The following is a 25,933-nucleotide window of genomic DNA, read 5'->3' on the forward strand; positions in this document are numbered from 1 at the left end:
ACAATTTAAAAAAGAGTTTATAGGGCGCCTGGGTGGCTCAGTCGGCTAAGCATCCAACACTTGATTTTGGCTCAGGTCATGATCTAACGAGAGTTCATGGGTTTGAGTCCCACATCAGGCTCTATGCTGATAGCACGGAGCCTGCTTGAGATTTCTCTCATTCCCTCTCTCTCTGTCCCTCCCCAGTTCATACACACTTCGTGTGCTCTCCCTCTCTAAAAATAAATAAATAAACTTTTGTTTTAAAGTTACAATTTTTTTGCAAACTGCCCTTTCTTGATGAAAGTACACTCCATTTAGGAGATTAAAGGTCTTCCCAAACATTACCAAAGGGATTCAAAATTAGGATCTAATTAATTCTAATATCTAAGAGATGTTGTAATAAAAATAACAACGTAGGTCTGAAATCCTGACAGAAGGAGGAAGGGTGAGTGAGGGTCCTCATGGTACCTGCAACAGCATCCAAGGCACAACCTTGTACAGCTAGGTCCAACTCTCCGGACAGGAGGGTCCCTCAAAAATATATGGGTAGCTTATCAAGCTCTCTTGGCTTGCTGGATTCATTCCTTATATTAAAGCATCAACTCCTGTGGTTCTAACTCTTCTCTCACCAATCATATGCTTTTATTTGTGTTCTCAAAGTCCAGAAGAACTTTGTGCAAATTATTGACTTTCCTGCTACATACATCTCCTATTATCAATTAATAAATTAATATAACACAAAGAGCCCAGGCTTAATATCTAGCCTGGGTTCAACAGCATAGTTATATGCTCTTTCAAATGTATAAACTGAGGATAACACTTTCTCCCCAATAGTACATAAAAAAACAAAAACAAAACAAAACAAAAAAGTATGACAGCAGTGGGTATGTCGTGGCACTTAGAAAACAGTTGCAATGATCATTGTTGTTATAGCCTAAAACTACGTTTGGTTAATATAAATAGGTGATTCTCAGTTCTGGCTGAATGTAAATATTACCTGGGGAGCTTTGAACAGTTACCAATGCCTAGAACATACCCCAGACCAAATAAATCAGAATATTTAGAGAATGGATACAGGTATTGGTGTTTTTTAAAAGTTCTTTAGAGATGCTAATACACTGACAAATACTCATATAAATAATTATTTTCTAAGCCTGGTAGCTATTAAATACATTGGCAAAATAAAAAGCCATAAAAGCTGAAGAACAGGACCCAGACTCACGATGACTTCACTAGTCTATGGATAACTCATGGGACCACAAGACCACCAATTATTGGCTGCATGCCCATATTTCCCTCAAAATGTTATCTGCAGAGTAATTGGAGGTATAGTTTTTATTGCCACCATTATTGCAAGATTACAATGTGTTCAACATATTTATTCTCTGTTAACTTCCCAGATTTGTTCAGTACTTTGTCTAGATTTGTTCAGTACTTTTAGATTTTCTCAGTACTTTGCTGTTCAAACTTTTCTTCATTGTGTTCTTTTTTTTTTTTTTTTTTTTTTTTTCCACATCATTTTCCCACCAGTTTTCCCTGGATGATACTGACAGTTTATTCTTTGGGTTCATGTAATCCTCCAAAATCTTGACTCTCTCCTATTTGCCAACTTGCCTATTTCATTCTGCCAGGGGAAATCTTTTTTCCTGCTCTGTTGTCAGCAGTCAGTATCCCTTAAATAGCATAATCTCTTCTGTTGTGCACCTGAGTGATGCAATCTGGCTCTTCTGGTAGGATTATCAGAAGCTAAACTACCTCATTGTTTTCCACTCCATTTATTAATATCTGTTAGCATCAGCTTCCCTTCTTGTCCTAACCATACTTCTAGAGAGAGAAGCTTATAAACAAATTACAACTGAAAGATATTCCCAAACAGCATGACCATTTCATTCACCAACATTTTGTGGAATATCCTTCCTTTTCTTTCATTTCTCTTCGGGGCAGGAGGAAGATGCCTGGGTTTATAAGTGGCATAGCACCATCTTCCAACAGATGGAAAAGCCGTAGACTCTCTTTGTAGATGGCTGGTATCTGTGCACAGACACAGAGTTAGCAGGTGCACATGAATGGAAGGACACAGAAAGAAGTTTTCAACTTCAGGGGTACCTGGGTGGCTCAGTCGGTTAAGGGGCCGACTCTTGGTTTCAGCTCAGGTCATGATCTCACGGTTCATGAGTTTGAGCCCCACATTGGTCTCTGTGCTGACAGTATGGAACCTGCTTAGGATTCTCTCTCTCTTTCTGTCTTCCCCTCCCCCACTTGCACTGTGTCTCGTCTCTTTCAAAATAAATAAACTTAAATTTTTTTTTTTAATTTAAAAATAAAAATAAATAAAAATAATGTTTTAAACTTCAAACATTATTCCCCTTGACACGTGCACTTGCTATTAATATACCAAAATTGTTCGGTCTCAGGTGCCATGATCACGGAAAGATGGGCAAATGAGGTACGTTGGTTTCCTTTTGGTGCTGTAACAAATTTTTACAAATGTAGTGGCTTAAAACAACATGAATTTATTGACTTATAGTTGTGGAGGTCACAAGTGTAAAGTCAATATGACTTTACAAGTTGACAAGGCTGCATTCCTTTTGAAGGCTTTGTGGGGGGATCCAATTCCTTGCCTTTTCTAGCTGCTAAAAGCTGTCCTCATTCCTTGGCTTATGGCCCCACATCTATTGCCTTCCCCCCCCCCCCCCCCCCGGCTTTCATTTCCACATCACCTTGTCTGCCTTCTGACCTTCTGCTTCCATCTTATAAGGACCCTGGTGATTATATTGGGCCCACCTGGATAAGGCAGAGTAATCCCCCCAGAGTCACCCCCCCAAAATTAAAATCCTTAAATTAATCGTGATGGCAAAATCCTTTTACTCTATGTATAGTAACATATTAACAGATTCTAGAAATTAGGATATGGACATTTTTATGGGGTCATTATTTAGCCTACTCCAAAGGAGTGGGGATCCAATGCTACGTTCTATGCATTCCACTGTTGCCTTTGTATAGATTATGATCATTTAATCTGGCATGAGTATCTTTTTTTTAAAAAAAGCAATAAAGACTGATCTCAAGGCCTACTTATACCTAAATTGTTCTACTGAAGGTCAACATTAAAAAGTGCGTTGTTGAAGAAGCAACTTCTCCAAAGACAGTGTAGATGCAGCCTAAAGTATGACACTTGGTAGGTGAGAAAGCACTATACCCTAGCACTCAAACATTTTTCTAAAAATCACTGCTCTGAAACTTGATATCATTCAATGGATTTCCTGAAGATTATTCTTACACTGAAATAACTTACTTCTATCTTGTGGTAAAACCATTATTTTAGCCACATTGCATGTCATACATTTGGAAGTTGTTCACTTGAAATTATTGACTAAAAACCTAGTCTGATGATTGAGAATTTATCCTGATATTGAGAAGGCTATAAAAGCAGCAATACACTTCAGGTTAGTCAATATAAACTTCGAAGACACCTATTTTTCAATGAAAAGAAGCAGTAATAAAAACCCTTATAAATATTACAGGAATACCTCAAAATCACATAGGAGCACTCCAGGTTTCATTTTAAGTTTCTGCTACTATGATAGCAGTGTTATGCCAATTATTTGTGACATATGGCTTGCCCTTAGCAATGGATGCTGAGAATTTGTAGAGAATTTTTTGTTACTGCCTCTATAGCACTGCATTGCCTTCTAGAAAGTGATCAGGCTCAAATAGGGTGCAGACTTCTGGAGATACCAGGAAATGTTATCAGAAGACTTCTACCCAGAGACTTTCCAGGTATCTCATAGGCCAACTGTGTCACTAAACACAGGAGTTAGAGCCCACAAGCTGTCTTGGTTATCTTCCTCGATACTTGAATGAGGGCTCTTCAGACAAACTAAAATGTGATCTTTGTGCAGCTTGGGTTGCATTTGATAACCCATCTAATTCCAAGAGATAGTCTTTGCTGAGAATAGAAAAGGAAAGTCAATGCTACTGTGAACAAGGTCATAAGTGTCCTATTGTAAAAATTCCAGAGAGTGGATGGGCGGAGGTGAGGCCACCATTGTTAATGAGCAGTAACTGCCCCAGGGTATTTTGATAATGGTGGGACCATTAGAATTGTCCTTTTGAGAGTCAACTGTCAATGAGTTCTTTTCTATCTTCATGATTCATTTTAACTACCAAAGGAAAAAAAAAAAACAGTAATTATTGTCTAGCCACTGAAACAACAGAATAGTATGTGGCATTTCCATGATATCCTAATCCAGAGAATCTCTTCAAATAGGTATCAGCCACCCTTCCTCTTGCTGGTTTAAGGATTATGTTTTCTAGGTAGCATGGAATATCGAATGTATTCAGAGTATCAAGATTTTTAGTCTTTTGGTAGTCTTCTCTGTATTAGGGTTCTCCAGAGAAACCGAACCAATGAGAGAGATATGAAGAGACTTATTGGGGAATTGGTTCACATGACTCTGGAGGCTGAGAAGGCCTATAATCTACCATCCACAAGGTGGAGAGCCAGGAAAGCCATGGTGTTAAGTCCTGTTTGAGTCTGAAGGCCTGAGAACCAGAAAGGCTGGTGGTGAAAATCTTAGTCCAAGGCCAGGAGAAAACCAAAGTTCCAGCTCAGGTAGTCAGGCAGGAGGTAAAAGGACATATTCTCCTCCTTCTGCAGTTCTGTTCCATCCAGGTTCTCATGGACTGGATGATGCCCACCATATTGTGGGGAGGGGAACATCTGCTTTACTGAGTCACCATTTCAACAGCTTATCTCATCTGGAAACACCTTCACAGACACTCCCAGAGATAATGTTTAATCTGGGCATCCACTGGCCCAGTCAGGTTGACACATAAAATTAACCATCATAGTCTCTCTTGAGCTCTTATAATTGAGCTCTTATTATTAACAACAAATAGTACTTTGGGGGGCCTTTTTTGCTACTCTAACCCAACTCAGCTACCTCAGACCCAAACAGTTCATCCCTCTTCGTGAGAAAAAAATCTTTTAGCTTCTCCCAACCATGATTATTTATTATGCACTATAGTTCTATTACACAAGGAATTAAAGCAGCCTAGAAAGTACATTTGAAACAAAGTGATAAATACATTTTAAAGGGGAGAGGAGTTGGAACAAAGAGGAATATTAGATAAGAAAAACAAAGCTGAATGGCATGAGCACACATAGAATATATACTTTGTGTTCCTACTAGTTGCTAATGAAGAACCCACAGTTTTCACCCTAAACTCCCCAGCAGTCAAAACAAAGTCATGAAAAAAGAACACCTCCATGCTTTGCAAAACTCATGCAACAGAAAATTGTTTTTATTCAGAAGAAAAACAGCTTGCTATGGCCCTGATAACCATGGTAATCACCTATCCAGGGTGAGTCTCTGGAGGGTGACGTGTCAGGATCTTCCCCACCTCTTTGGCCAAAACCGGCACATGGCTCCCCCCAAGTACAAGAGAACAAGAAATGCAATCCTGCCATTTGCGTTTCAAGATGGGAAATTGGCAATGGCATCAATGGTGTCTAAACTATGGGTCTTCTAAAATCAAGAAGAGTAGTAGATTCTCAGTATTGCCCCTATTACAGATAGATAATGTTATTGAAAGGGCTGGAGTTTTTACTGTCTATCAATCGAGGTCAATGATATGATGTCAAGGGTTGTTAAATAAGAATAATCCTGTTAAGAAACAAACACTATCAAAAGAATATATTAGTGGAAGAATGAAGGGTAATATGAACAGTATTGACAGCCACATTCATTTCATATTAATGTGTGCGATGTGGTGTGTTTAGTGCTGTAAAAAATGATTTAGAGATAGCCAGAACTAGTTTCTAGCAATATTGCTTTGGTAAGGTACACACTGCCTAGGTCAGCACCACTCAGTTAGTCGGGCAGATAAGTACACTATCAAAATTCAAAGAGGGTAACATTTCTTAGGAAAAAGTCAGTTTTGCAAAGATTAGAAAACTCCCCATATCATGATTATACTTTTTTATTTGAAAAACTGACATTTATCTTGATGTGACATTTTCTTAATCCCTTAATGACTTTTAGTGGAAATACCAATGTGCAGAGAGAAAATCATCATGTGAATGCAATACTTTTATTTATAAAGTATACTATTATTAGATGACAAACTGCTGGCCCCAACCAGTCTACAGACTCTTACATGGATGATTGCTTAAAAAGCACCACTTTTGATGCTACTGGCTTTATTCTTATCTAGAAGCTTCCCAATCACCTGTGTCCTAGTGAGTACACAAAGGTAGCAGGTGAATGATCCATGACTATACTCGTTTCTTATTTTCCATTTATAGGAAATTCAAAGGAAGAACTAGGAGAAACTCACCCAGGCACTAAGTAGGAAAGTCAAGAATGGAGATTTTTCTAGCATGCCAAATAAAAAGTATACCCGGATGACCCAAGGGTTCTATCTGCAATAAAAGTAGACCTGTTAGACGAATATTCACTGTGTCTTCATAACTTTTTTCTGACATTAAATACAAGGCATATCGAATGAATATTTGCATCCAATAAAAAAATGTTTAAAAAAAAAAAAAGCCTATGCCCTCAATTGGCAACCAAACGTCTCCAAATCACGTATTATTCTTATTTTTTAAATTCACTTATTTATTTTTAAGAAAGAGAAAGAGAGAATGAGCAAGGGGAGGAGCAGAGAGGGAGAGAGAGTCCTAAGCAGGGTCTGCACTGCCAAGCGTAGAGCCCAATGTGGGGCTTGAACTCACGAACCACGAGATAATAACCTGAGCCAAAACCAAAAGTGAGATGCTTAACAGATTGAGCCACCCAGGAGCCCCTCCGAAATCACATTTTAGAAGAAAAGTCAGCCCAGTGAAAGGCTGAAAACTCAGGTGCCTTTTTGTTGCTTTTTCAGTGTTAGAAACGATATTTTAAACCTCAGTGTCCAGCTCTATATCTTGACATAAAACTTGCCCAGTCCTCTTTCAAGAGGTAGGCTTGGCTGCAATTACACTATCTAACAACCAAAGTGAAAAATTGGATTCCTGACTGACCGTGGCAGGTTAGCTCTTTATGCTCCAATGATATAAGAGACCAGCTAACAAGACCTCACCATGCATGGCTTTAAACGTTATTGATGGCCCTAAAGCAATTCTACCCTTTTTAAAATTCTTTTGTGAGCTCAGTCTTGTTATCACCATAGGAGTGACTTACACACGGTGGGGCTCAGGATTCAGAGAGAGTTTCCTGTCATTTGTCTTACCTTCATGACATTACAATTTCACTAAATATTCCTCTGGTCTCCACATTAGCAGAAGAGGGCAAAAAAAGTGTCTGACTGGTGTGTTCAGTGCTGTCATTGAATACTCTCTTCATTCTTTATACCTTTTCACATGAAATCACTCTAGTTTACATATCTTAGGCACTTTCTAGGACCTCTGATAACATATGTTGCCTTTCCTGAGATCTTTGCAATCCATTTCTTCAATTGCAGTTATAAAAGTCTGTACTTTGTTGTGAATGGACATGTTTTCCATATATTGGTGATTCTCAACCACTGCTGTGAAATACAGAAATCCAAACTCTGCTCTGAGGAATTCCAATTCAGGATGGCTCTATAATGGAGTCTAAGAATATCCGATTTTAAAATTTCCAGAGGGTGTTCTCATTTGCATTCAGAATTTATCAGAGTTGTGGGGAGAACCGACTTGGAAATTTTATTTCCTAGGCTTCTGCATTCATTTCTATACAAATACCGAGAAACAGCACCCAAATAGTCCTTTGCTGACCTGCCCCCAAGGAAGGCGATGCCCTTGATTTGGGAGATTTAGAAACTGTTGCTTATCTCCAAGTCATTTGCAACTATTTCTCCTCAGTGGACACCATTTCCAGGAATCCAAAATAAGATCACAGTTTAATAAACTACCTCTACCCAGAAACCTTGTCCTTTCTGCTCACCTTCTTTCCCCCTCCCCTTCTAGGTAAAAACAATACACACAGAATGTCTGGAACTGTCAAGATCCCAAGTAGGTAACTGGGGATCAGAATTAAGAGGTGGTGTGGCATTTGTACAAGAATGGTCCCCATCCTTCTATCTATAAACAAATCCTCTTTTCCCCTCCTCACACTGTGGGGTAAGATGGGAGAGCAGTAGAGAGAGAGGCTTCAGAGATATGCATATGTATAAATCCTCATTTAAATACATCTACATACCAGTATTGCAATTCAACATTTAATGAGTTCTACTCTGAGGCATTACGGTAAGTATTAAAGCTAAGGAGATCAATAAAATATCTATCTAAGCATGGTGTTACTCAGAAACCTAGGCAATAAAGAAAGTAAAACACTGCATTATTAAGAACAATTCCAAATATTAACTTTGGTGAGCATAAACTATTTTTAAATTTGATCGTTAGACCTGCCACTTCAATGAAGATCGAACATAGTCTAATGAAAGAATATTGGATGGAGGTTAATGGCCTGGGTCCGCATCAGCCCACATCAGCCACTGATCTGTCTCAGGTTTCTGATCTGCTGAATCCATGGGTTTCCAAAGCCTCTTCCTGTTCTATGTCCTCAAGCTATTGCAATTGCCCTACTCATGATCTATTTCTTATTATAATTCTTTTTCTGATTCTTTCCCCGTATTTCTCTTTTGCAGATTCTGTTCATGGGCATGATGACTGAGTACTATCACTACTTTTTCACAACCTTGGTAAGCACATCTGGTAGAAACGTATTCCATGCTATAGGAAACATTTCCAGTTATTTCAGAGTCATCCCCACCAGTGTCAGAGGCAGGATATTGTCATGGAGATTTGTATTACTTTCCTAAGAAACCTATAAATCCAGAAATGCTGAACAGCAGGGTTTTTTTTTTCTTTTTTAAACTAGCATCTATGTATATGCATCTGGAAAGGGATTAAAATGATACTTCCATTAAATAGAAACTGTCAAAGTGCATATGCATAAAGAAGAATCATCTACATTTTCTATATACATTAGAAGGCACACTAAAGTATATCTTGGCTTTTTTGATCCATGTGATTTACCTGCCCAAGTCCAGTAGATAGCTGGCTTAGCCAGGGGTCACCTGTCAGGTGTTTTGAAGACCATTAAGAAAAGGAGCATCAGGGATGCTTTGCACAGAGAATATTCTTCACCATAAAAAAAAAAAAAAAAATGGCACTGAGCCTAAGAAATTAAAAAACAGCACCCTAAATTTTGAGAGTATCAGATCAAGGGAGAATGACTTAGGGCATTTAACACATGAGAATGATGAGATAGCTCTCATTCAATTTCAAAAATCAGTGCCCCCCCACTACACCCCTCCCAACACACACACACACACACACACACACACACACACACACACACACACATTCCACTTTCTTACATGAAAAGAAAACGTAAAACCAACCTTCTTTACTACTCGGTTAAGGTGTGTCCACTGAAATCCACCCAGATTCTGGGAAATGTATTAAGTACCATTTTACCAAATAAAACTTGCAAGGGAGGCTGATGAGTAGGGGAAATATAAGAATTTGGAACAAGGACCAGCTGTCCTTGAATGCATACTACTGATAGAAACAGTTCATTCTATTCCTCACTCAAGTATCTCCGAGAGCATGAAGAGGTACAGAGGACATCATGAGACCAATGTTCTGGGGCAAGTGCCAAAATCATCACTCCTCCAGAGCTTTTGGGACAAGGGAGGGGGATGCAGGGCAGAAGATCTTGAACTAAAGTTTCCATGATCTTCCCTCCCTCATGGACATCCTAATCAGATCTTCTGTCAGAACAGTCAAGGGAAACCTTGAGACCTGGAAAGCATCTTAGGTCACAAGTACAACCATCTCCCCATCACCATGAATACCTGGGTTCTACTCAAGGTGGCGTGGCCACCTGCCACAGAAATTTCTATCATCCCTGGCTGTGCACCCTCCTAAGGCTAGTTTTGTTGAAATTTGGGAAAGAATATGAACAAAGAAAAAGGCTGGTCTTCACAGAGACCTTTCAGGAACAAACAACTTACTCTCATAGTCTTGCTTTTCTCATCCTTCCCTGACAAGCAGGTGTTGCAAATCGGACCCTAGACTTTCCGTATTCTATATTGCATAGAAACCTCAACTTTTAAGCCCACCTAATTTTGCACCTGTGTAATGTATTCATTTTAGCACACTGTGTTATGTACTATGGAATCTGTGAGGGATTCCATATGCATTCTGGAATTTTCTGTCTGACCTCTTGTAGTTTGAGTAACTTTTCTTCCATTCATTGGGTGGAAATCTTTCTAGGTCTTCTTTAAATTTGCTTCTTTAAGCATTTTCCTTTGGTTTTATCTGCATTCTTCCATGCTTTGCTTTTATATATTCTTACCCTTCTTGCCCATGAGTATTAATAAAACTTAAAAGGAGAAAGAGAGTTACATAGTATAAAGGGAAAAATATATATATAACACTTTAGAAGGCAGTACTCTTTTTCTGATACTGAGCCAGGAGCACAGAGCTGCCCTCTTAAAGTTCTGCAGTCTAATCCAACATTATCTTGGGAAAGGGTGGCAGTGTAGAGAAGAATTCTTCAAAAGAACAAATCTGGATGCATCTTCTGCAAATACAAATCATGAGGTATTTCTGAAGCTACTTCTTTCTCCTTAGAACTGCGGTCGTCACTGGTAATACACTATCTTGCATTACACTTCCATAAAGCATCTACACCGTTAGGAAATTTCTATGGAAGTTTTTCTCTTTTTTTTTTCCTGTTAAATGTTATTTTGGAAGTCTGGTTTATTCTTCAATGTGAGACATTTTTAATGGCATTTTAGCGTCAAACCTTTCTTCATAAGAAAAAAGTTGCAATTATCGCATAGATCTGTTTTAAATATGAATCAACATAAACCCCTGGTTTACACTCAGCCTCCTCTGTCATGGAAGACACGAGTGGATTAAATGTTTTTTTTCTGGAAACGCTGTCTGACAGGGAACTAGTTCTACTGTTGTGATACCCAGGTTCACACAACTCTATGCTCCAATGTATTCTCTGAAGAGAACCCTTCGCTTCCTATTCAGAGCTTGTGTCCGGTGAACATTCTTCATGCACTCAATGTATGGGACATGGGTGATTTTCAATGAGCCAGGAAATGATAATTTTTCCTCCTGGAAATGATCTTCCTGTCAAGTGCATATGCAAGTTCCAAATTCCACCACCTTTATAAGATCTGAGGCAGCCAGATGTGAGGGAGAAGGGAGGAACTGACAAGCGGGTCATTCTTGAACCCATCACATCACCACTCAGATTTTCAGTGTCCTCATGTATAAAATAAAAGCATCGGAACAAGTGGACACAAAGATACCTTCCAACACCCCAAACACTATACCCTGGACAGAATTCTCCAACTTCTCAGAATACCCAAGGGCATACTAATTATTGACAGCCAAATTCCTCTTCTCGATTTGCCCAAACTCTAACAGTGTTGCAAAAAAATAGATGCAAACGAAAACTGTCCACTGCCTTAGAGCTTCTCAGGCGACACACAAAGGAAGAACCATAGGAAATGTTCTTTCATGAAGTGGCATGAGGATGTTTGCCATTTTAGTTTTAATCTGTTGCTTCTGCGATCGTTATTCTCTTTTGCATAGAGAGCATTGAAGATGTTAACCCTTTCTACTTTTATCATTTTTAATACTGCGCAGGACTTATTTGCTTTAGATCTGGAACTCTATAGGTACAGTGGTGTAAACATGACCGGGTTTCGGCTGCTTAATATTGACAACCCTCGCGTGTCATCCATCATTGAGAAGTGGTCCATGGAGAGACTGCAGGCCCCCCCCAGGCCAGAGACTGGCCTTTTGGATGGCATGATGACAGTAAGTAGTCTTAAAATAGAATCACTTGGGACGATGTTTGAATTCCTCGGGGGTTGGGTTAAGAATCTCGCATGCCTTCTCTAGTGTGAGTAAACGTATCACAACCTGTGCCTTGACTTGAATGAAAGAAGAAGGAGTAAATTTTCAGGTATTTTCAATGCCTCGGCATGGCTACTCTCAAAAACTGCTATTTTCAGCCTTCTGGCTATACACGCCTCAGATCAAGTTAATAAGAGTAGCCACCATTGTCAGCCAGATGGAGCCAAGGCAGAAACCAAAGCGAGGGTAAGTGGAGAGAGTTTTGCCCCCCTGGGGATGTGGCCTTGGGAAGAAGGGAGAGAAAGAAGAGGAACAAGCTGCCTACAAAAATTAGACAGAACCTCATTTCTGCCTTCCTCGTTTCTGCCACATCTCAGCAAGCGGCAGCACACATGGAAAAGTGCCAGATTTACATACAGTTGGCGTGTTCACGTTCTTCCTGCCTGGATATGTACAGGAACACCTTTGCAGACATTGACGCTGATTCACACCAGCCATATGTTGCTCTTGAAGCAGTTGCCAGACCCACCCCCTGACAAAGGAGAGGTACTCTGCTGAACAGATAAATTGCAAACTGCCTCATCAGAGCGCTTCTTGCTAACATCATTTGTCTTCTGTTGTCAAAGGCACCTACCCTAGTTTTATTTCTCTAATGAAGCTCCCTGTGTGATGAAGAAAATAGCAGGAGATAAAAAAAAAAAAAAAAAAAAAAAAAAAAAAAGAGCTTTCTATGTAGGAACAGTGTCATCTAAAGGGAAAGACACTGGGAATGCAGGCAGGTAATAGCATTTGAAATTGGCCTAGTATTTCATTTCTCTCTTGCCATCATCGGGAGAAGCACTCTTGCTTTAAAGATGCAATTTACTGATAACTGAAAGGTATCATCTTGCAGAGAAATGAACTTGGGATTTCTTTTTTCATGAGAAACAAGTGAGTAGAAAAAATAAATGAATGAATGAAGTGGTTCTGGATGATTCCACGTTCAAGCTCCCTGTCTGTTTTTCAAACCTGAAATAACTCTTAAAATACACAAAGTGATCTGAGAGATAATGATGGGAAGCATTTTGGTACAAATGAGCCTTGGGCGATTTAAAATGTTGCTTTGAATAAGAACAAGTAGAGAATATCTGAGGAAATACTAGGCTTTCTGAAAGGGGAGGAGCAAGCCAGAGAGAGAGAAAGAGTCAGAGACAGAGAGAGACAGAGAGGTATGCTAATACACTGGTTTTTCTCATTTTCCTCTTGGATTTGTAGTTCCAGTGAGTTCAAATATGGCTCAAAACCCTCTGACCATCCTCCCTGCCCCCAGTGAGATTTCTATCATAGGATAAGATCTCAAATAATTGTTACCTCTGCTTGGTATATACCACTAAAAAAGTTAGTTTGGAGCTATGTTAACACAGATTGTGGATTCATGCCAAACAGTAAATATTCATCACAAGGATGGCTTAATTTATTAAAAAAAAAAAAAGCATCTGTTGTATTCAATTATACTGAGCTGACAGGACAGTTTGTACATATTGACTGAGATGAGGAAAATCATTAATAAGGAGGCAAGAGCCTCACAACTCACACTGACTCAGGCCAGGCACGGGGTACTGCTATTTCCCCAGCACAGCTCTTGGTGACCTGGGCAAATGACAGTCCCGTGGGCAAGAGGCATGACAGAGCCAAGTTCCAATGGATGGAAGAGGTCCTGTTTTGCCTGAAGTTTATGACTGTCATCTCCCCTAAGAAAGAGATCTCTAGGCTCTGTTATTGCTTATTGTTATTATTATACACTATAAAAAAGAAAATAGGGGTTTATCAGAACAGAAGAGAAGGGCTCACCAGGGCACTAAAAGTGGGGAGTATACAGCTATATCAGATCATGTCTAGACTAGTCAAAAATGTGGTAGAACACCACACCCACTAGAAGTTGGATCCCATGGTCATGCAGAATTGTTTGCCCCCAATTTTACTGAGATACAATTGTACACATTGTAGAATGTGTACAGCCTAACGGGTTGACTTACATATATTGTAAAACGATTATTGCAGTAAGTTCAGTTAGTATCCGCCCATCTCATGTAGATACCATAGAAAGAAAAAAAAATAGGTATAGTTTTGCAATTTATCCCATGAAGCATGATATTGACCTTTATTTACCCAAAGAGTCCATTTACCAGTTCACTGTTTCCTTTCTGCTTCTAGTAAAGGGGACCCGTTTGGGGATGTAGAAACTGAGTCACAGCAAATTTAAAGAGCAGCTTTAAAGGCACTCAGTGGACTAATCTGAGTCAAGAGAGCACACCCCATGTCTCCAAGCTGGGGCCCAGATCTAACAAATCTTTGTTCGCGTGTCGCCTCTGTACTCAGACTCTTTTCTTCTCGACCTTACTGATGAAACGTCCCCTGGTTTCAGTTCCACAGGGTCTGTAGTCCTCAGATCTCATGTTTTATTCCTTCGTGTATCTGTATCATTTGTGGCTCTCACTACCTAAAACCCTCCCTGATTCCGGTTTGCCACTTCATTAGAGAAGCCTGCTATGAATCCGCTATCTAAATAATCTAAATAGTAGCCCCCTGCTGTTATTCTCTCTCTCATAGTCTGTTTTCCCTTGCTTTGTAGCCCTGTGACTTAATACACTACACTTTGATTTGTTTGTTCTATGCTTTCCCTTACAAGAATATAAGCTCCATGAGGACAGAGACTTTGTCGTTTTGTGATCTGCCTCATCCCCAGCACTGGGAAAGGCCTGGTACAAAGCAGGCCTTCAATAACTATGTATTTAATAAAGGAACTAATACTAAATAAATAAGAATTGAGCATCTGCTAAGACCAAGATGTTAAATGAAAAATATTCATATAGTCCCGAAATAATTCTGTAAAAGTCCAAAGAGAGTTCCTATAAATAAGAAATAGGCCTGAGTAGTGCAGATAGAGATTATTCTAAACTATTAATATTATTTTAAAAATTAACCTAGACTAACCACTGTTAATATTTAAGTTACGCCATTACTCTAATAGAATTGCATTCTCTGAAATTGTATGCATTATACCACCACTCTCCGATGTGAATTTCCCTGTTGCCCTATATAGTTATATTTTTGTGTGCACTACATACATATACAGATGTCTTATAAATATATAATGTAGAAAAATTTTAAATATGTTTAAAAATACCCATGTGTTTTTACTTCCCACCTATTTGTCTAATGTCCTCTTTAATGTTTTTTTGAAATTTATTTCTTTTGAGAGAGCAAGAGTGGGGAAGGGGCAGGGAAAGTGGAGGGAGAGAGAATCTTAAGCAGACTCTGTGCTGTCACAACAGAGTCTGACACGGGGCTCGAACTCACAAACTGTGAAATCACTAACTGAACTAAAATCAAAAGTCAGAGACTTAACCAACTGAGCCACCCAGGTGCCCCTTTAATATGTTTAACTATTAAAAATTTCTTAGAACGTCATACACTAAAATATCATCAAATAATATTATGATACATATCAAAACACATCCAAACATGAAAAACATGTCCAAGATGAAAAATATTGACTCCAGACTTAAGAGCCATAGATGTAATTAAAGGGAACAAATGTTGACTTGAAAAATATGGTTAAAATTAAGTTAAGAAAACTGTTACTGAGTCAGTAGAGTTCAAAAATAGTGAAACTCGTTATTTAAAACATCTTGAGATTAAAAAAAGAAGGTGTTTTATCAACCGAAGTGTTAATTAACTCAATAGAGGTTGGAGTGATTTTATAAAATCTACTTCATTTCTTTTCACTACGTTTAAATTTCCCTTAACATTTGGGCTGATTTGATCTATTGGCTTTTAGATAGACTGGGATAATGGAGTGGTTCATTTTAGGATAGATTCCTCTCTGACTGTGAACCAAAACTATATATGATTCAACACTACATAGGGATCATAGAAACACAATGCCGGTCTATCATTGGCCTTCCCGGTCCTTTAAATGCATTCACAATATCAAGTTAGGTCAGTAGTTTTATGTCACATGTGAGTATTTCCTAGCATGACCCAAAAGGGAGGCACTTTTGAGTGTCCACCTAAATGTTCACTCACTCCAGTGATGAAAGACAATGGGCTGTGGGATTCAGTGGGAAAGCAAGACCTTTCCAGATAAGCAAAGCCTACGTTAAGTACTGGCTATGTCCTCTAAATAACTGAACGACCTGACTAGGTTATTTAGCCTCTAGGAGCCTGCTAGCTCATCTGTAAATCTGTAAAATAATACTGTGCAGTGTTTTATAGATTAAATTAGATAATGTCTACAAAGCCTCCAGGACATAGAATTGAATTTACTTGATGGTACCTGCTGTGAAGCCAGTGTGTACTCAATCAAAGAACAAAAGACATTCTGAAATGCAGAGGCAGAATCCTTTTTGTTTACAAGAGACAAATTTCTTGGCTTGCCCATGGAGCCCAGGATGGCTCCTTCCCTGGTACCTGTGTGACCTTCTGTGATCAGTGGAATCACCTGGGTATGTTTTCCAACTCCACATAAGGTCCTCTTTTTCCAACTCCTCCCTGTCTCTCTCAAAAGCTAAAAATGCTTCTTCACGTTACAATATGTCAACCTCTGTGCCGGGTCTCACTGGACCTGCTGGAGTTGCTGCCTTAATTACCAAATTTCTAGATTGTGAGTACGTGATTATATCTTTACTACCTCTACAGCCCATTTCCAAACCCTGGTTTGCTTGCGGCTCGCTCTTTGCAGCATCATTCCCAACTCGGGATGTTCACTGCCTCTCCCGCTACTTTGGCTCCTCAACAGCATCCACCCCCACAAGGGAAACTAGCTAATTCGTACTAAGAGACAAATTCTGCTAGCTGTATGCTGTGGGTGAGATATTTTAATAGAGGACCCAAGTAAGAGAGTAAATTCAGGAAATGAAGGGAAAGGGTGTTATTTGGGAGAACTTCTCTTTTAGAAGAGAAGATATTTGATATTCATTAACCATACCAGGTTAGTGAATATTTCTAAATTTGCAGAGAAGATGGGAAATCCATACTTTTTGCCCGTTCACTCCACAAGGACTAAGTCTTCCTTCAGCACCCCGATCTTGTCCAGCTTTTCCCAACAGTGTTATATACCAGGAAGAGAGCAAAATGCAAGGACTCTGTAAAGCCACATCCTGTCACTAATCCTCATTCCTAAGGTGTAGCATCTCACTGGATTGTGTTGGGGTCCCCAGGACCATGTTCAGGTTTGACGATTTGGTAGAAGGACTCACAGAAATCAGCAGACCTGTTAGACCCATAGTTTCAGTTTATTGCAGCAAAAGGATATAGATTAAAACCATCAGAGGAAAAAGTTACAAAGGGCACACAGTCCAGGAGAAACTATGCAGAAACTACTAGTGTTCCCCTCCCGGAAAAGTTGTGTTGACAGTATTTCATTCTCTACAGCAATGATGTGGGACATGTGTGAAGTGTTACTAAGCTGGGAAGCTCACCCAAGCCTCGGTGTGAGGGTTTTTTATCGGGAGTCAGTCACGTAGGCACAGAGCAGCCCCATATCTGACCTTAGTTACTTAGTCTTAGTCTTAGTTACTCAGCAGTTAGTTACTCAGCTCAGTTACTCAGTTACTGAGTACTTAGTTACTCAGCTCAGAAATAGCACGGCCCGGGGCCCCAGATGAACAAATATAGGCATTCGTCATAAATCACACTGTTGGCTGACACTGTTTAGCAATGCCCAAGACCCCAAAGATACAGAATCACTATGATCAGCCAAGGTTTGGGGTGTTTTTTCCCAGTAACCAAAGGTCAGTCTTTTCTTTGAATACGTAGAGTGTGAGCACCCCAGACCTGCTGAGTTAACCCATGCTGTTAAGTTAACCCATTGCATGCTGTTGTGATAACTAAAACATTGTGTGAGACTGCTTTTCATATGCTTGTTTCGTGATCCATGTTGCGGTTAAAAGATTTTCTTAGGGGCACTGAGTAATGGGGTTTCGTTCAGGCTTCCGATATGAATAAAATGTGCACAGAAACGCATTTGGAAAAACAAACTCTGAAACACGGGCCAATTTTTTTTTAAATTTACTTAAAATGACTTGAGGGTTGCTGCTCTGTCACTGGCCTCCAGCACAGAACTAAAGAGGAAAGGAAATTCAGGGATAGTTTATTAGTGCTATAAAATAGGTAGAGGACATGTCTCTTCCATCTGAGAAGACACTGCACTTCAAGAGGAAGCATGGTTTTAGAATAAATGGTTTTCTTCTTCGAATTTGAAAAGCCAGATCAGGCCCATGGTTGTGAACCATGTTATATCCCAGCCCAGTGCAGAGGCAGCCTTGACAAAGAAAGTCAGAATCCTTTCTAAGCCCAGCTTATGAAAACATTAGATCATTGGAACGTTACTCCTCACACTTCTGTACCAAATCATTCCATTTGTCAACTAGTGATTACACATACAAATTTATGAAAAGCATATCCCACTGCTAAAAAGGTCCAGGACCTCATAGCATAGCAGTTAAGCGGTTTTTCAGAGCATGAGCTCTGAAATCTAAGTTTACATCTTGAGGTGAAATTCTCGCTTGCCTAATAAGTTAGGGAGTTATCAAAGTTATTTCCTAAAGTTACTTCTCCAAGTTTCCATTTCCCTATCTGTATAATGGGGACTTTGCCTATTTCAAAGGTATCATTTCAACAATTTAAGGACACGGCATGTGGAAAATGCTTATAGTGCCTGGTGTGTAGTAAGTTGTCAGTGAATATTCACCATAATTGAGCTATTATTGTACTTATTAAATCATCAGACAAAAACTTGCTTTAGAAGCAGTTAGTTTGGTTTCGTGGTTGTGAAGACAAACCCGAGCACCAACCTCCTTGTTCTGAATCTTGGTTTTCCCTCCACTAGGTTGGGGATGCTATTTAACCTGGTCACTTCTTTAACCGCAAAAGAATAACAGTTATGGTGAGGATTTCATGTCAGGGTAGCACCTGACTTATAATAAGAACTTGACAAAAGGCGGCTATTGTTACTGAGTTTCAAAAGGTCTCATTCTACCAATAGATTACTCTCCTTCAATTCCACCAAATTGATAAAGGAGAATGGTGAAGAACATGGATGCTTGATGAAACAATTTATCTTAGAAGGACGTCTTAAAACCTTGGCATTATACAGGTCTCACAAAAATGTAGCCCATTTTAAGGCAAGAGATACCATGACTTCCTTCCGCAAACATTTATTAAGGATCTTTTATATGCCAGGAACTCTGCTAGCCACTACAGAATAAAGTCGAGGAGTGCTGGGTGGCTCAGTAGGTTAAGCATCAGACTCGTGATTTTGGCTCAGGTCGTGATCTAACAGTTCGTGAGATGAAGCCTGACATTGGGCTCTGTGATAACAATGAGGAGCCTGCTTGGGATTCTCTCTCTCTCTGCCCCCCCCCCCCACCTGTATGCACACGTGCACACACACTCTCTCTCAACATAAATAAGCATTAAATATATATTATATATAAATATTAAATTAAATTTATATATGTATATATAGGGAGGTGAGAGAGAGAGAGAGAGAATGAAGTTGAACCATTTCTGCATTCGCAAAACCCACATTCTTATTGAGAAACAGATGTCACTATAAATACATATGGAAAATGCCATGATAGCGATTGCACAGGAAACAGATTTAAAGTGGGGATACTCTGGCCTCATAGACGGATAAAGTGCAAGATGTTAGTAACCCTTACCCTCTCTTTCCACCTCCATTAAGACATGCTCAGTAAGTGCATAATAAATGTTGAATCAACAGATTTCTGAAAAAAAAAAAATATATGATAATCTTTGATCTATGACCTGAATTCTAGGTTTAACTCTACCAATTGTTGGCTATATGTATGTTTCTACACAAGTCAATATCCTGTCTAAAGGTCAGTTTTCCTACATCAGTAGTTTCATCTATCTGTTCTGTTGATTTGGGGAGCTTGTTGAGAATTTCAAATAAATTTGTGATGAAAACCCTCAACTAAAATGTGAAGGTATTATATGATTTTATCCTTAAGAAAACATGACAATATTTTTATAAAAATTCTACCAGTTTTGTGTGAAATTTTGCAAGTGAGAGAAATATCATGAGGAAGGGAAGAATGAGATGCCCAACCCCCAAAAGCAATAACCACTGACACTTTCTATCAAAAAAAGCAAATGCTGATAAAAGAAGGTGTATTCTGAGCTAGTTACACAGGTCTGTTTTTCAGAAGGTCTCTTACAACCTGCTGTTTGATTTGATTCCATATCTCAGACCTTCTTGGCTCTAGTAAATAGAAGCAAAGAACACAAGTATCTCTATTTGGAAATTACCTATTAGTTTTGCTTGAATCTGTTTCTTTCTACCAAATAGAAACAAGCAAATAAACATATAAATGGGTATAAGTCCTAAAAAACAAAATCTCATATTAAAATGTTGAGGCTTAGTAACTTCTAACTCAATGTAGTTGATCTTAACACCATGCTTAACACGGAAGATGCTCCAAATATTTGTTCCCCGAATCAAGACTTATGTGGCTGACATCAGTGAGGTGGGCTTTTTATTTTTTGAATTTTTTTTTTAAATTTTTTTAAGAACTCAAAACAAAGCAGAGCTTTGTTTTACTGTGCTCTGTTTACTGTTTACTGTGGAGTAGGAGGTATTATGTTAGAGAAAAATAGCTACTGGAGAGTGAAGACTATTCAGCTGGAGAATGAATGGTTGTTGAGATCAGACAAATAGGAGATAAAGGAAGCAGGCAGAATGATTTTGCAGGTAAAGGAAGGTAAACAAAGGTGGAACTGAAGATGTGATGCGTGTTTTCCTTCACAGACTGAAGCGGCTCTGATGTATGATGCCGTGTACATGGTGGCCATTGCCTCCCACCGGGCTTCCCAGCTGACCGTCAGCTCCTTACAGTGTCATCGACACAAGCCATGGCGCCTTGGACCCAGATTTATGAACCTAATTAAAGAGGCAAGTGCTACTCGTTCACAGCCCAGTTCTTCCCTACGCAGAGTGCTGTTTGACTTGTTGATTTAGGGTGGTCTTCCCACATGGCTTTGGTGGTATGATATCTATAAAGGAGGAGAAACCATCATCATCCAATCTGCTGGGATTTCACTGGTAACTGTTTATCTAGAAGGACTACCAGAACTTTTCTAGCATGATGTTGAGAAGTTCAAAGAAGCTACCAGATCATAATACTCACTCTCCTTCATCTCCACTATGCTCATCTCATTTGCTGCTGGCTCTCCTCCACATATGTGATTAGGAGCTCATAGGTGCTTATTCCAGGCCGCATTGAGTCAAAGAATGGGTTTGCCCATCACTGAGAGATACCAGGGATAGTTCCCACCTGGTATCCCATAATTCCAGTGGTTTCCTAAATTCATAATTCATCCCATAATTCCAGTGGTTTCCTAAATATCAAGTTGTGCATGACTGAACAGAGGGATGTTTGTCCTAATGAAATAGCAATTATTTTGCCATTTGTCAGCACACCAGGAAAGTCCAGTCCTATTCAAAACTGACCAAGTGCACTAAAAGATTTTCAAGGACTTCTCTGAGTTCTTCATGATTGCCCTGAGATCCTGGACTAATCCCCCTACACTTTCCTTTTCTCCAGTGCAATTTGACTTCTCCTCAGCAGACCCTATTCTAAGATTCTGAGATTTCTCTCATAGATATGTGTCCTTGGATTAGCTTTGACATCAACATATACCTCAGGGTGTGTCTGGACTTGACAAGATGAAATAAGGTCTGAGTACACACCCTCCTCTGTGATGCTGCTCTAATGTTTTCTCTATGGGATGCAGAAATTTACCTCTCAAGTGAAGAGCATCTTTATTGCCCTCTGTATTGGAGATGGTTGAGGTGAGACAAAGTCAGAAAAGAAAAGAGTGGGAGGGCACATATACAAGAGAAGAATGCCCAGCCAAGAGCAAGGGAGAAATCCTACTTTGGGTTCCATCCCTGCTTGTCTCTACAAACCCTCTCCTGGGCTGTTCAATCTACTTCCCTGTTAACAGATGACTCTGATCCAGAAGGATGAGAACCAGAGAGGCAGTATGCCATGAGGTTTAACACTACTCAGCCTCCAAAGCAAGGCTGAGTCTAGGGTATGGCAAGCAGCAAAGAAGTTCCCTGGGAATGTGATTCAAGGAGGCACTCACTCTCAGGTTTGAGCCCCACACCTACACGAGACTTCAAGGGAGTGCTGCCTTAAATTTTGTGCCCTAGGGAAACTCTCTTACTTCACCCTAATCCTGGTGTGGTTGCTTGGGTTTAAATCCCAGCTCTACTAACATTTGTGAGCAGTATAACCCACACAATGAAGTTGAGTTACTTAACTTCATTAACTACCTGAATTTAAGAGTTACTTAAACTCTTGTGTCTCAATATTCTCTTCTGTAAAATGGGAATGACACCTTCTATCTCATAGCATTATTGTGAGGATAAAAAGTGAGGTTGTTAAGAACAGCACAGAAACATAGTAAGAATCTGAGATATTAGCTCTTCTCTTACCATTCGGATAGACTACTAATAATAGCCTCATTCAGTTTACTGAGTATGATGCCAGGAATTGAAACCCAGCAACAACAACAACAACAACAAAGAAATCACAAATAGGCATGAAATGAAATACTCTTTCTGACAGCCACAGAAATCTGACATACTGTGCCTAAAGGAATAACATCACCCAGCCTCTGCTCTCCCTGCAGCAATCATCGCTAGGTCTTGAATCACTATCCTGATCACCTTGATCTTTAACAAGAAAACAGCTGGTTTCCTTTCATCTCGTACCAGTGCAAGGAAAGGCATGAGGCCTCATGAAAGCTCAGGATCAAACACTCAGAGCACCCCAAGCATCTTTTTGCTTGTATAAGAAAGTAAAATTTCCAAGCTACAGTTAGGCATGTTTAAAGAAATAATGAACTCCAAGATGAGGGACCACAATGAAAGCAAGAAAGCATTTTATGATCTTTTACTCCAAAGAGCAAATTCCCCATTCTCAGGCTACACAGTTGGGGGTTAAAGGGAGAGGTGCATCATGGGTTGAAAACTTTTGTCACCATTGTGCTCATCTTTTTTGTCTCCTGAGTCACAACGCCATATGCCGCCCTTGGCAGGACACACGTACCTGCAGAGATGGGATAGGGAGCGACCAGGAGCCGTGTCACAGCCTGTTGAAAGATTGCACGGAAGGAATTCTGAGACAGCCCAAAACATGCAAACGTGATAGAACGCAGGTGTTTCTTTCAAAGAGTGCCTAACTCAACGAAATTTTGCAGGCATCGGTTTTTAGTAAAGCACGTGGTCCTAAAACTTCCCTGGGTCCTTTCGTTTAGTAACTATCACTTTTTAAAGGATTTCCAAACTATAATCAGAAACCATGTAAAGGAGCAAGTCAGCAGGTTGAATTTATGGGGTGAAGATGAAATTTGTCACAGGAGGTAAACTTTCCAAGCAGAGAGGTGGTTGTGTGTGCACTAATCCCTGATAACTTCACACATCATTTAGAATCAGTAAGCCTTGCAGACAAGTTATTCAGGCTAACCACCCTTCGGTGTTTCAGGCCGACTGGAGAGAGGAAGAATTAAAGGGCATTTTAAACCTGGGAGAGTGTGTCACAGTGTCACCTCTGGAGGCATTTGCTAAGCAAATATATTAGGAGATTATAAATCCCCACCCAGCAAGAGGTACTGAGACTCCATCATACAAGTAAAATTAACTGGGCACTACAGGGAACTGTCTCCCCCCAAACTGGAAGATATGGATTTTACTATTTACTATACAAATTCGACACAGTGGAGAAACGACAGACTTCCTTTGAAGCTTTCGCGTGTCTGGCATAAAACCTACACTCATCGGCAGAATCTTCAGGGTCTCCAGTGCTCTGGTTGCTGATCTCCTATGCCATCCCTCTCATCTCCTGCCCCAATCCCAGCACCTGCTGAACCTACTGGGGCTCCCTGAACTTGGCAATATGCTCCCACCAAATTCTCTTGCCTCTGATTGAAAGGTCTCCTCTGGGCCACCCTTTATGTCTCAACTCAAGCACTAGCTTCTCTATGCTGACCTTGACTCATAAATTTTGGCTCTTTGGCTCCATCACAGTCGTTAGATCATCACATTTATTTACATGTCTATCTCCAAGCTGTGCTTTTGCAGTCTTGTTTCCCTAGTTCTTGCATAAGACGGGGCATAGAATGAACACCCAATAAGTAGATGCCAGACAAGTGAGTGAGCTAATAAATGAATGAATGAACAGGCAAAGGAACTGAATGCACAAGACCTATAAGCAGGTACTGTAGGACAGACACGGGATATGAATATCATATCCAGAAACAATTCATTGAGGCAAAAAACAGGGTCATCTAGACTTGTCTACCAGGACCATAGGTTCTGGTGAAGAAGTGAGGCAGGGGTCTGAGGAATAGGCCAGCCTATTTAACTCTGGCACTGGGGACACAGACCCTGAGATTTAATTGCAATTTGCTGTCTATGTGAACTTAGTCATTGAGACTCTTTATTCTCGGTTTCTCTTCTATAAAATGCAGATAAAAATTCTATGTGTTTGTGGGGATTACATATATGTACAGCCTAGCAAAATGTGTGGCATGTAATGGTTGCTCAATAAAGGGTAGCTACCATAAATGGAAGGTTCCCTTAAAAATGTCTATCAGGTAAGGCAGTTGTCAGGAAGAAATGAGGCATTGCACATAAAACATTAAATATTTTGCCTGGCTTATGTAAGCACTGAATGCTTACACGTTGTAATGCTTACATGTAATGTAACATGCTTACATGTAATCAGTATTGTTCTTATTGGTGTCAACATTATTATTATTGGAGTCCAAGATGAAGTAGCAGCATTTGCAAAACGGAGGACAGGACCTAGCAGTGGAAAATCAAGAGTCCCATGGAAAGAGACATGGCACAGGGAGCCAACTGCAATGATGCCAGGGAATGAGGGAAACTTTCGATGATAGAGCATGTAAATGATTGTTCAAGAGGGACCCAAAACATTAGGTAATCATCACCCAGGTTGAGCTACCAAAAAACCCTAGCAAACCACATCTCAGGTCAGTCATTGAAATGGTAGCTGAATGTGGGGGCTGAGGAAGCCAAAGGACTTCCTGTCTGTGGTCAGGAGTTACTCTGGACCCAGAGTAAGTTCCAGCTGGCCGTGGGGCAATCAGTGAGAGCAGGTGCAGCAGAAGCAAGCACACTGAGGCATCTTGGAAGAAGAGGGTCTGTAATTGCAGGTGCTGGGAGGGGCATTGAAATATGGGCACAGTGAAGTGAATTATATATTTTAGGTTATGTCAGTGGTACTTAACTATTTTCTGGGTTACAGACCCTATATGAAAACTGACTTAAACCATGGCTGCATTGTTCCCACAAAAGGCATAAATATTCATCTGCAGTCTCAGAGGCCTTACAACTACCCTAGTTGGCCTGAAACCCATGTTAAGAGTACCTGAATTGGGTACTGAAAATAGAATTTGGTTGAAAGTGGGTTCCAACATGGTGAACAGCAAAAGTATAAATGAAGCATAAAGAGTTGACCTTCTGTTGGGGTCAGAAGGAGCGGTCCCATGTAAAAGTGGTGAGAAATGAGGTTAAGTAAATATGGAAAGACGATCGATTAAAATTGCCTGCTGAGCTAAGAAAACCCAATCTGATTGATAATTGATGAGAAGTCACTGTTCTTGAGGCACAAAAATGTGATATTTCAAACAGTTTATCTCGGTAGCCTTGTGTAAGTTTGATTAAAGCAGATAAACCCACAAAGATTATTGAAGAATTACAGATATCTTGGTTTGGAAGTGGTCCACACTCATAGAGAGCTAAAAGGGGAAAAAAAATGCACAAGGGAGATATCTAAGTATTTCTTGAGTACAACCCTGACTTCTCCCTTCGGTCTAAATTCATGTAGCTACTTCTCTACTGGAAAACATCCATCTGCATATCCTACTGACACCCCCACATCAACAAATTCCCAAATAGAATCTGTCATGTTATCTATTAAAGCTATTATTGCTACAAAAGCCCAATGTCAATAAATGACAATGTTAACTGGG

At 39.8% G+C, this 25,933-nt stretch overlaps 1 protein-coding gene across 8 annotated transcripts in view; it reads left to right on the forward strand.

Annotated features, from left to right (window-relative positions):
- GRIK1 (glutamate ionotropic receptor kainate type subunit 1) overlaps positions 1–25,933 on the forward strand; it is a 370,605-nt gene that overhangs the window by 253,832 nt on the left and 90,840 nt on the right. For all 8 annotated transcript variants that reach the window (XM_042903075.1, XM_042903078.1, XM_042903076.1 and 5 more), the window contains 3 exons: positions 8,617–8,670; positions 11,648–11,821; positions 20,676–20,819. In XM_042903075.1, coding sequence (XP_042759009.1) covers positions 8,617–8,670; positions 11,648–11,821; positions 20,676–20,819 — 372 coding nt within the window. The remainder of the gene's footprint in view (positions 1–8,616; positions 8,671–11,647; positions 11,822–20,675; positions 20,820–25,933) is intronic.

The sequence above is a fragment of the Panthera leo genome, chromosome C2, assembly GCF_018350215.1.
Source record: "Panthera leo isolate Ple1 chromosome C2, P.leo_Ple1_pat1.1, whole genome shotgun sequence".
Classification (NCBI taxonomy): Eukaryota; Metazoa; Chordata; class Mammalia; order Carnivora; family Felidae; genus Panthera; species Panthera leo.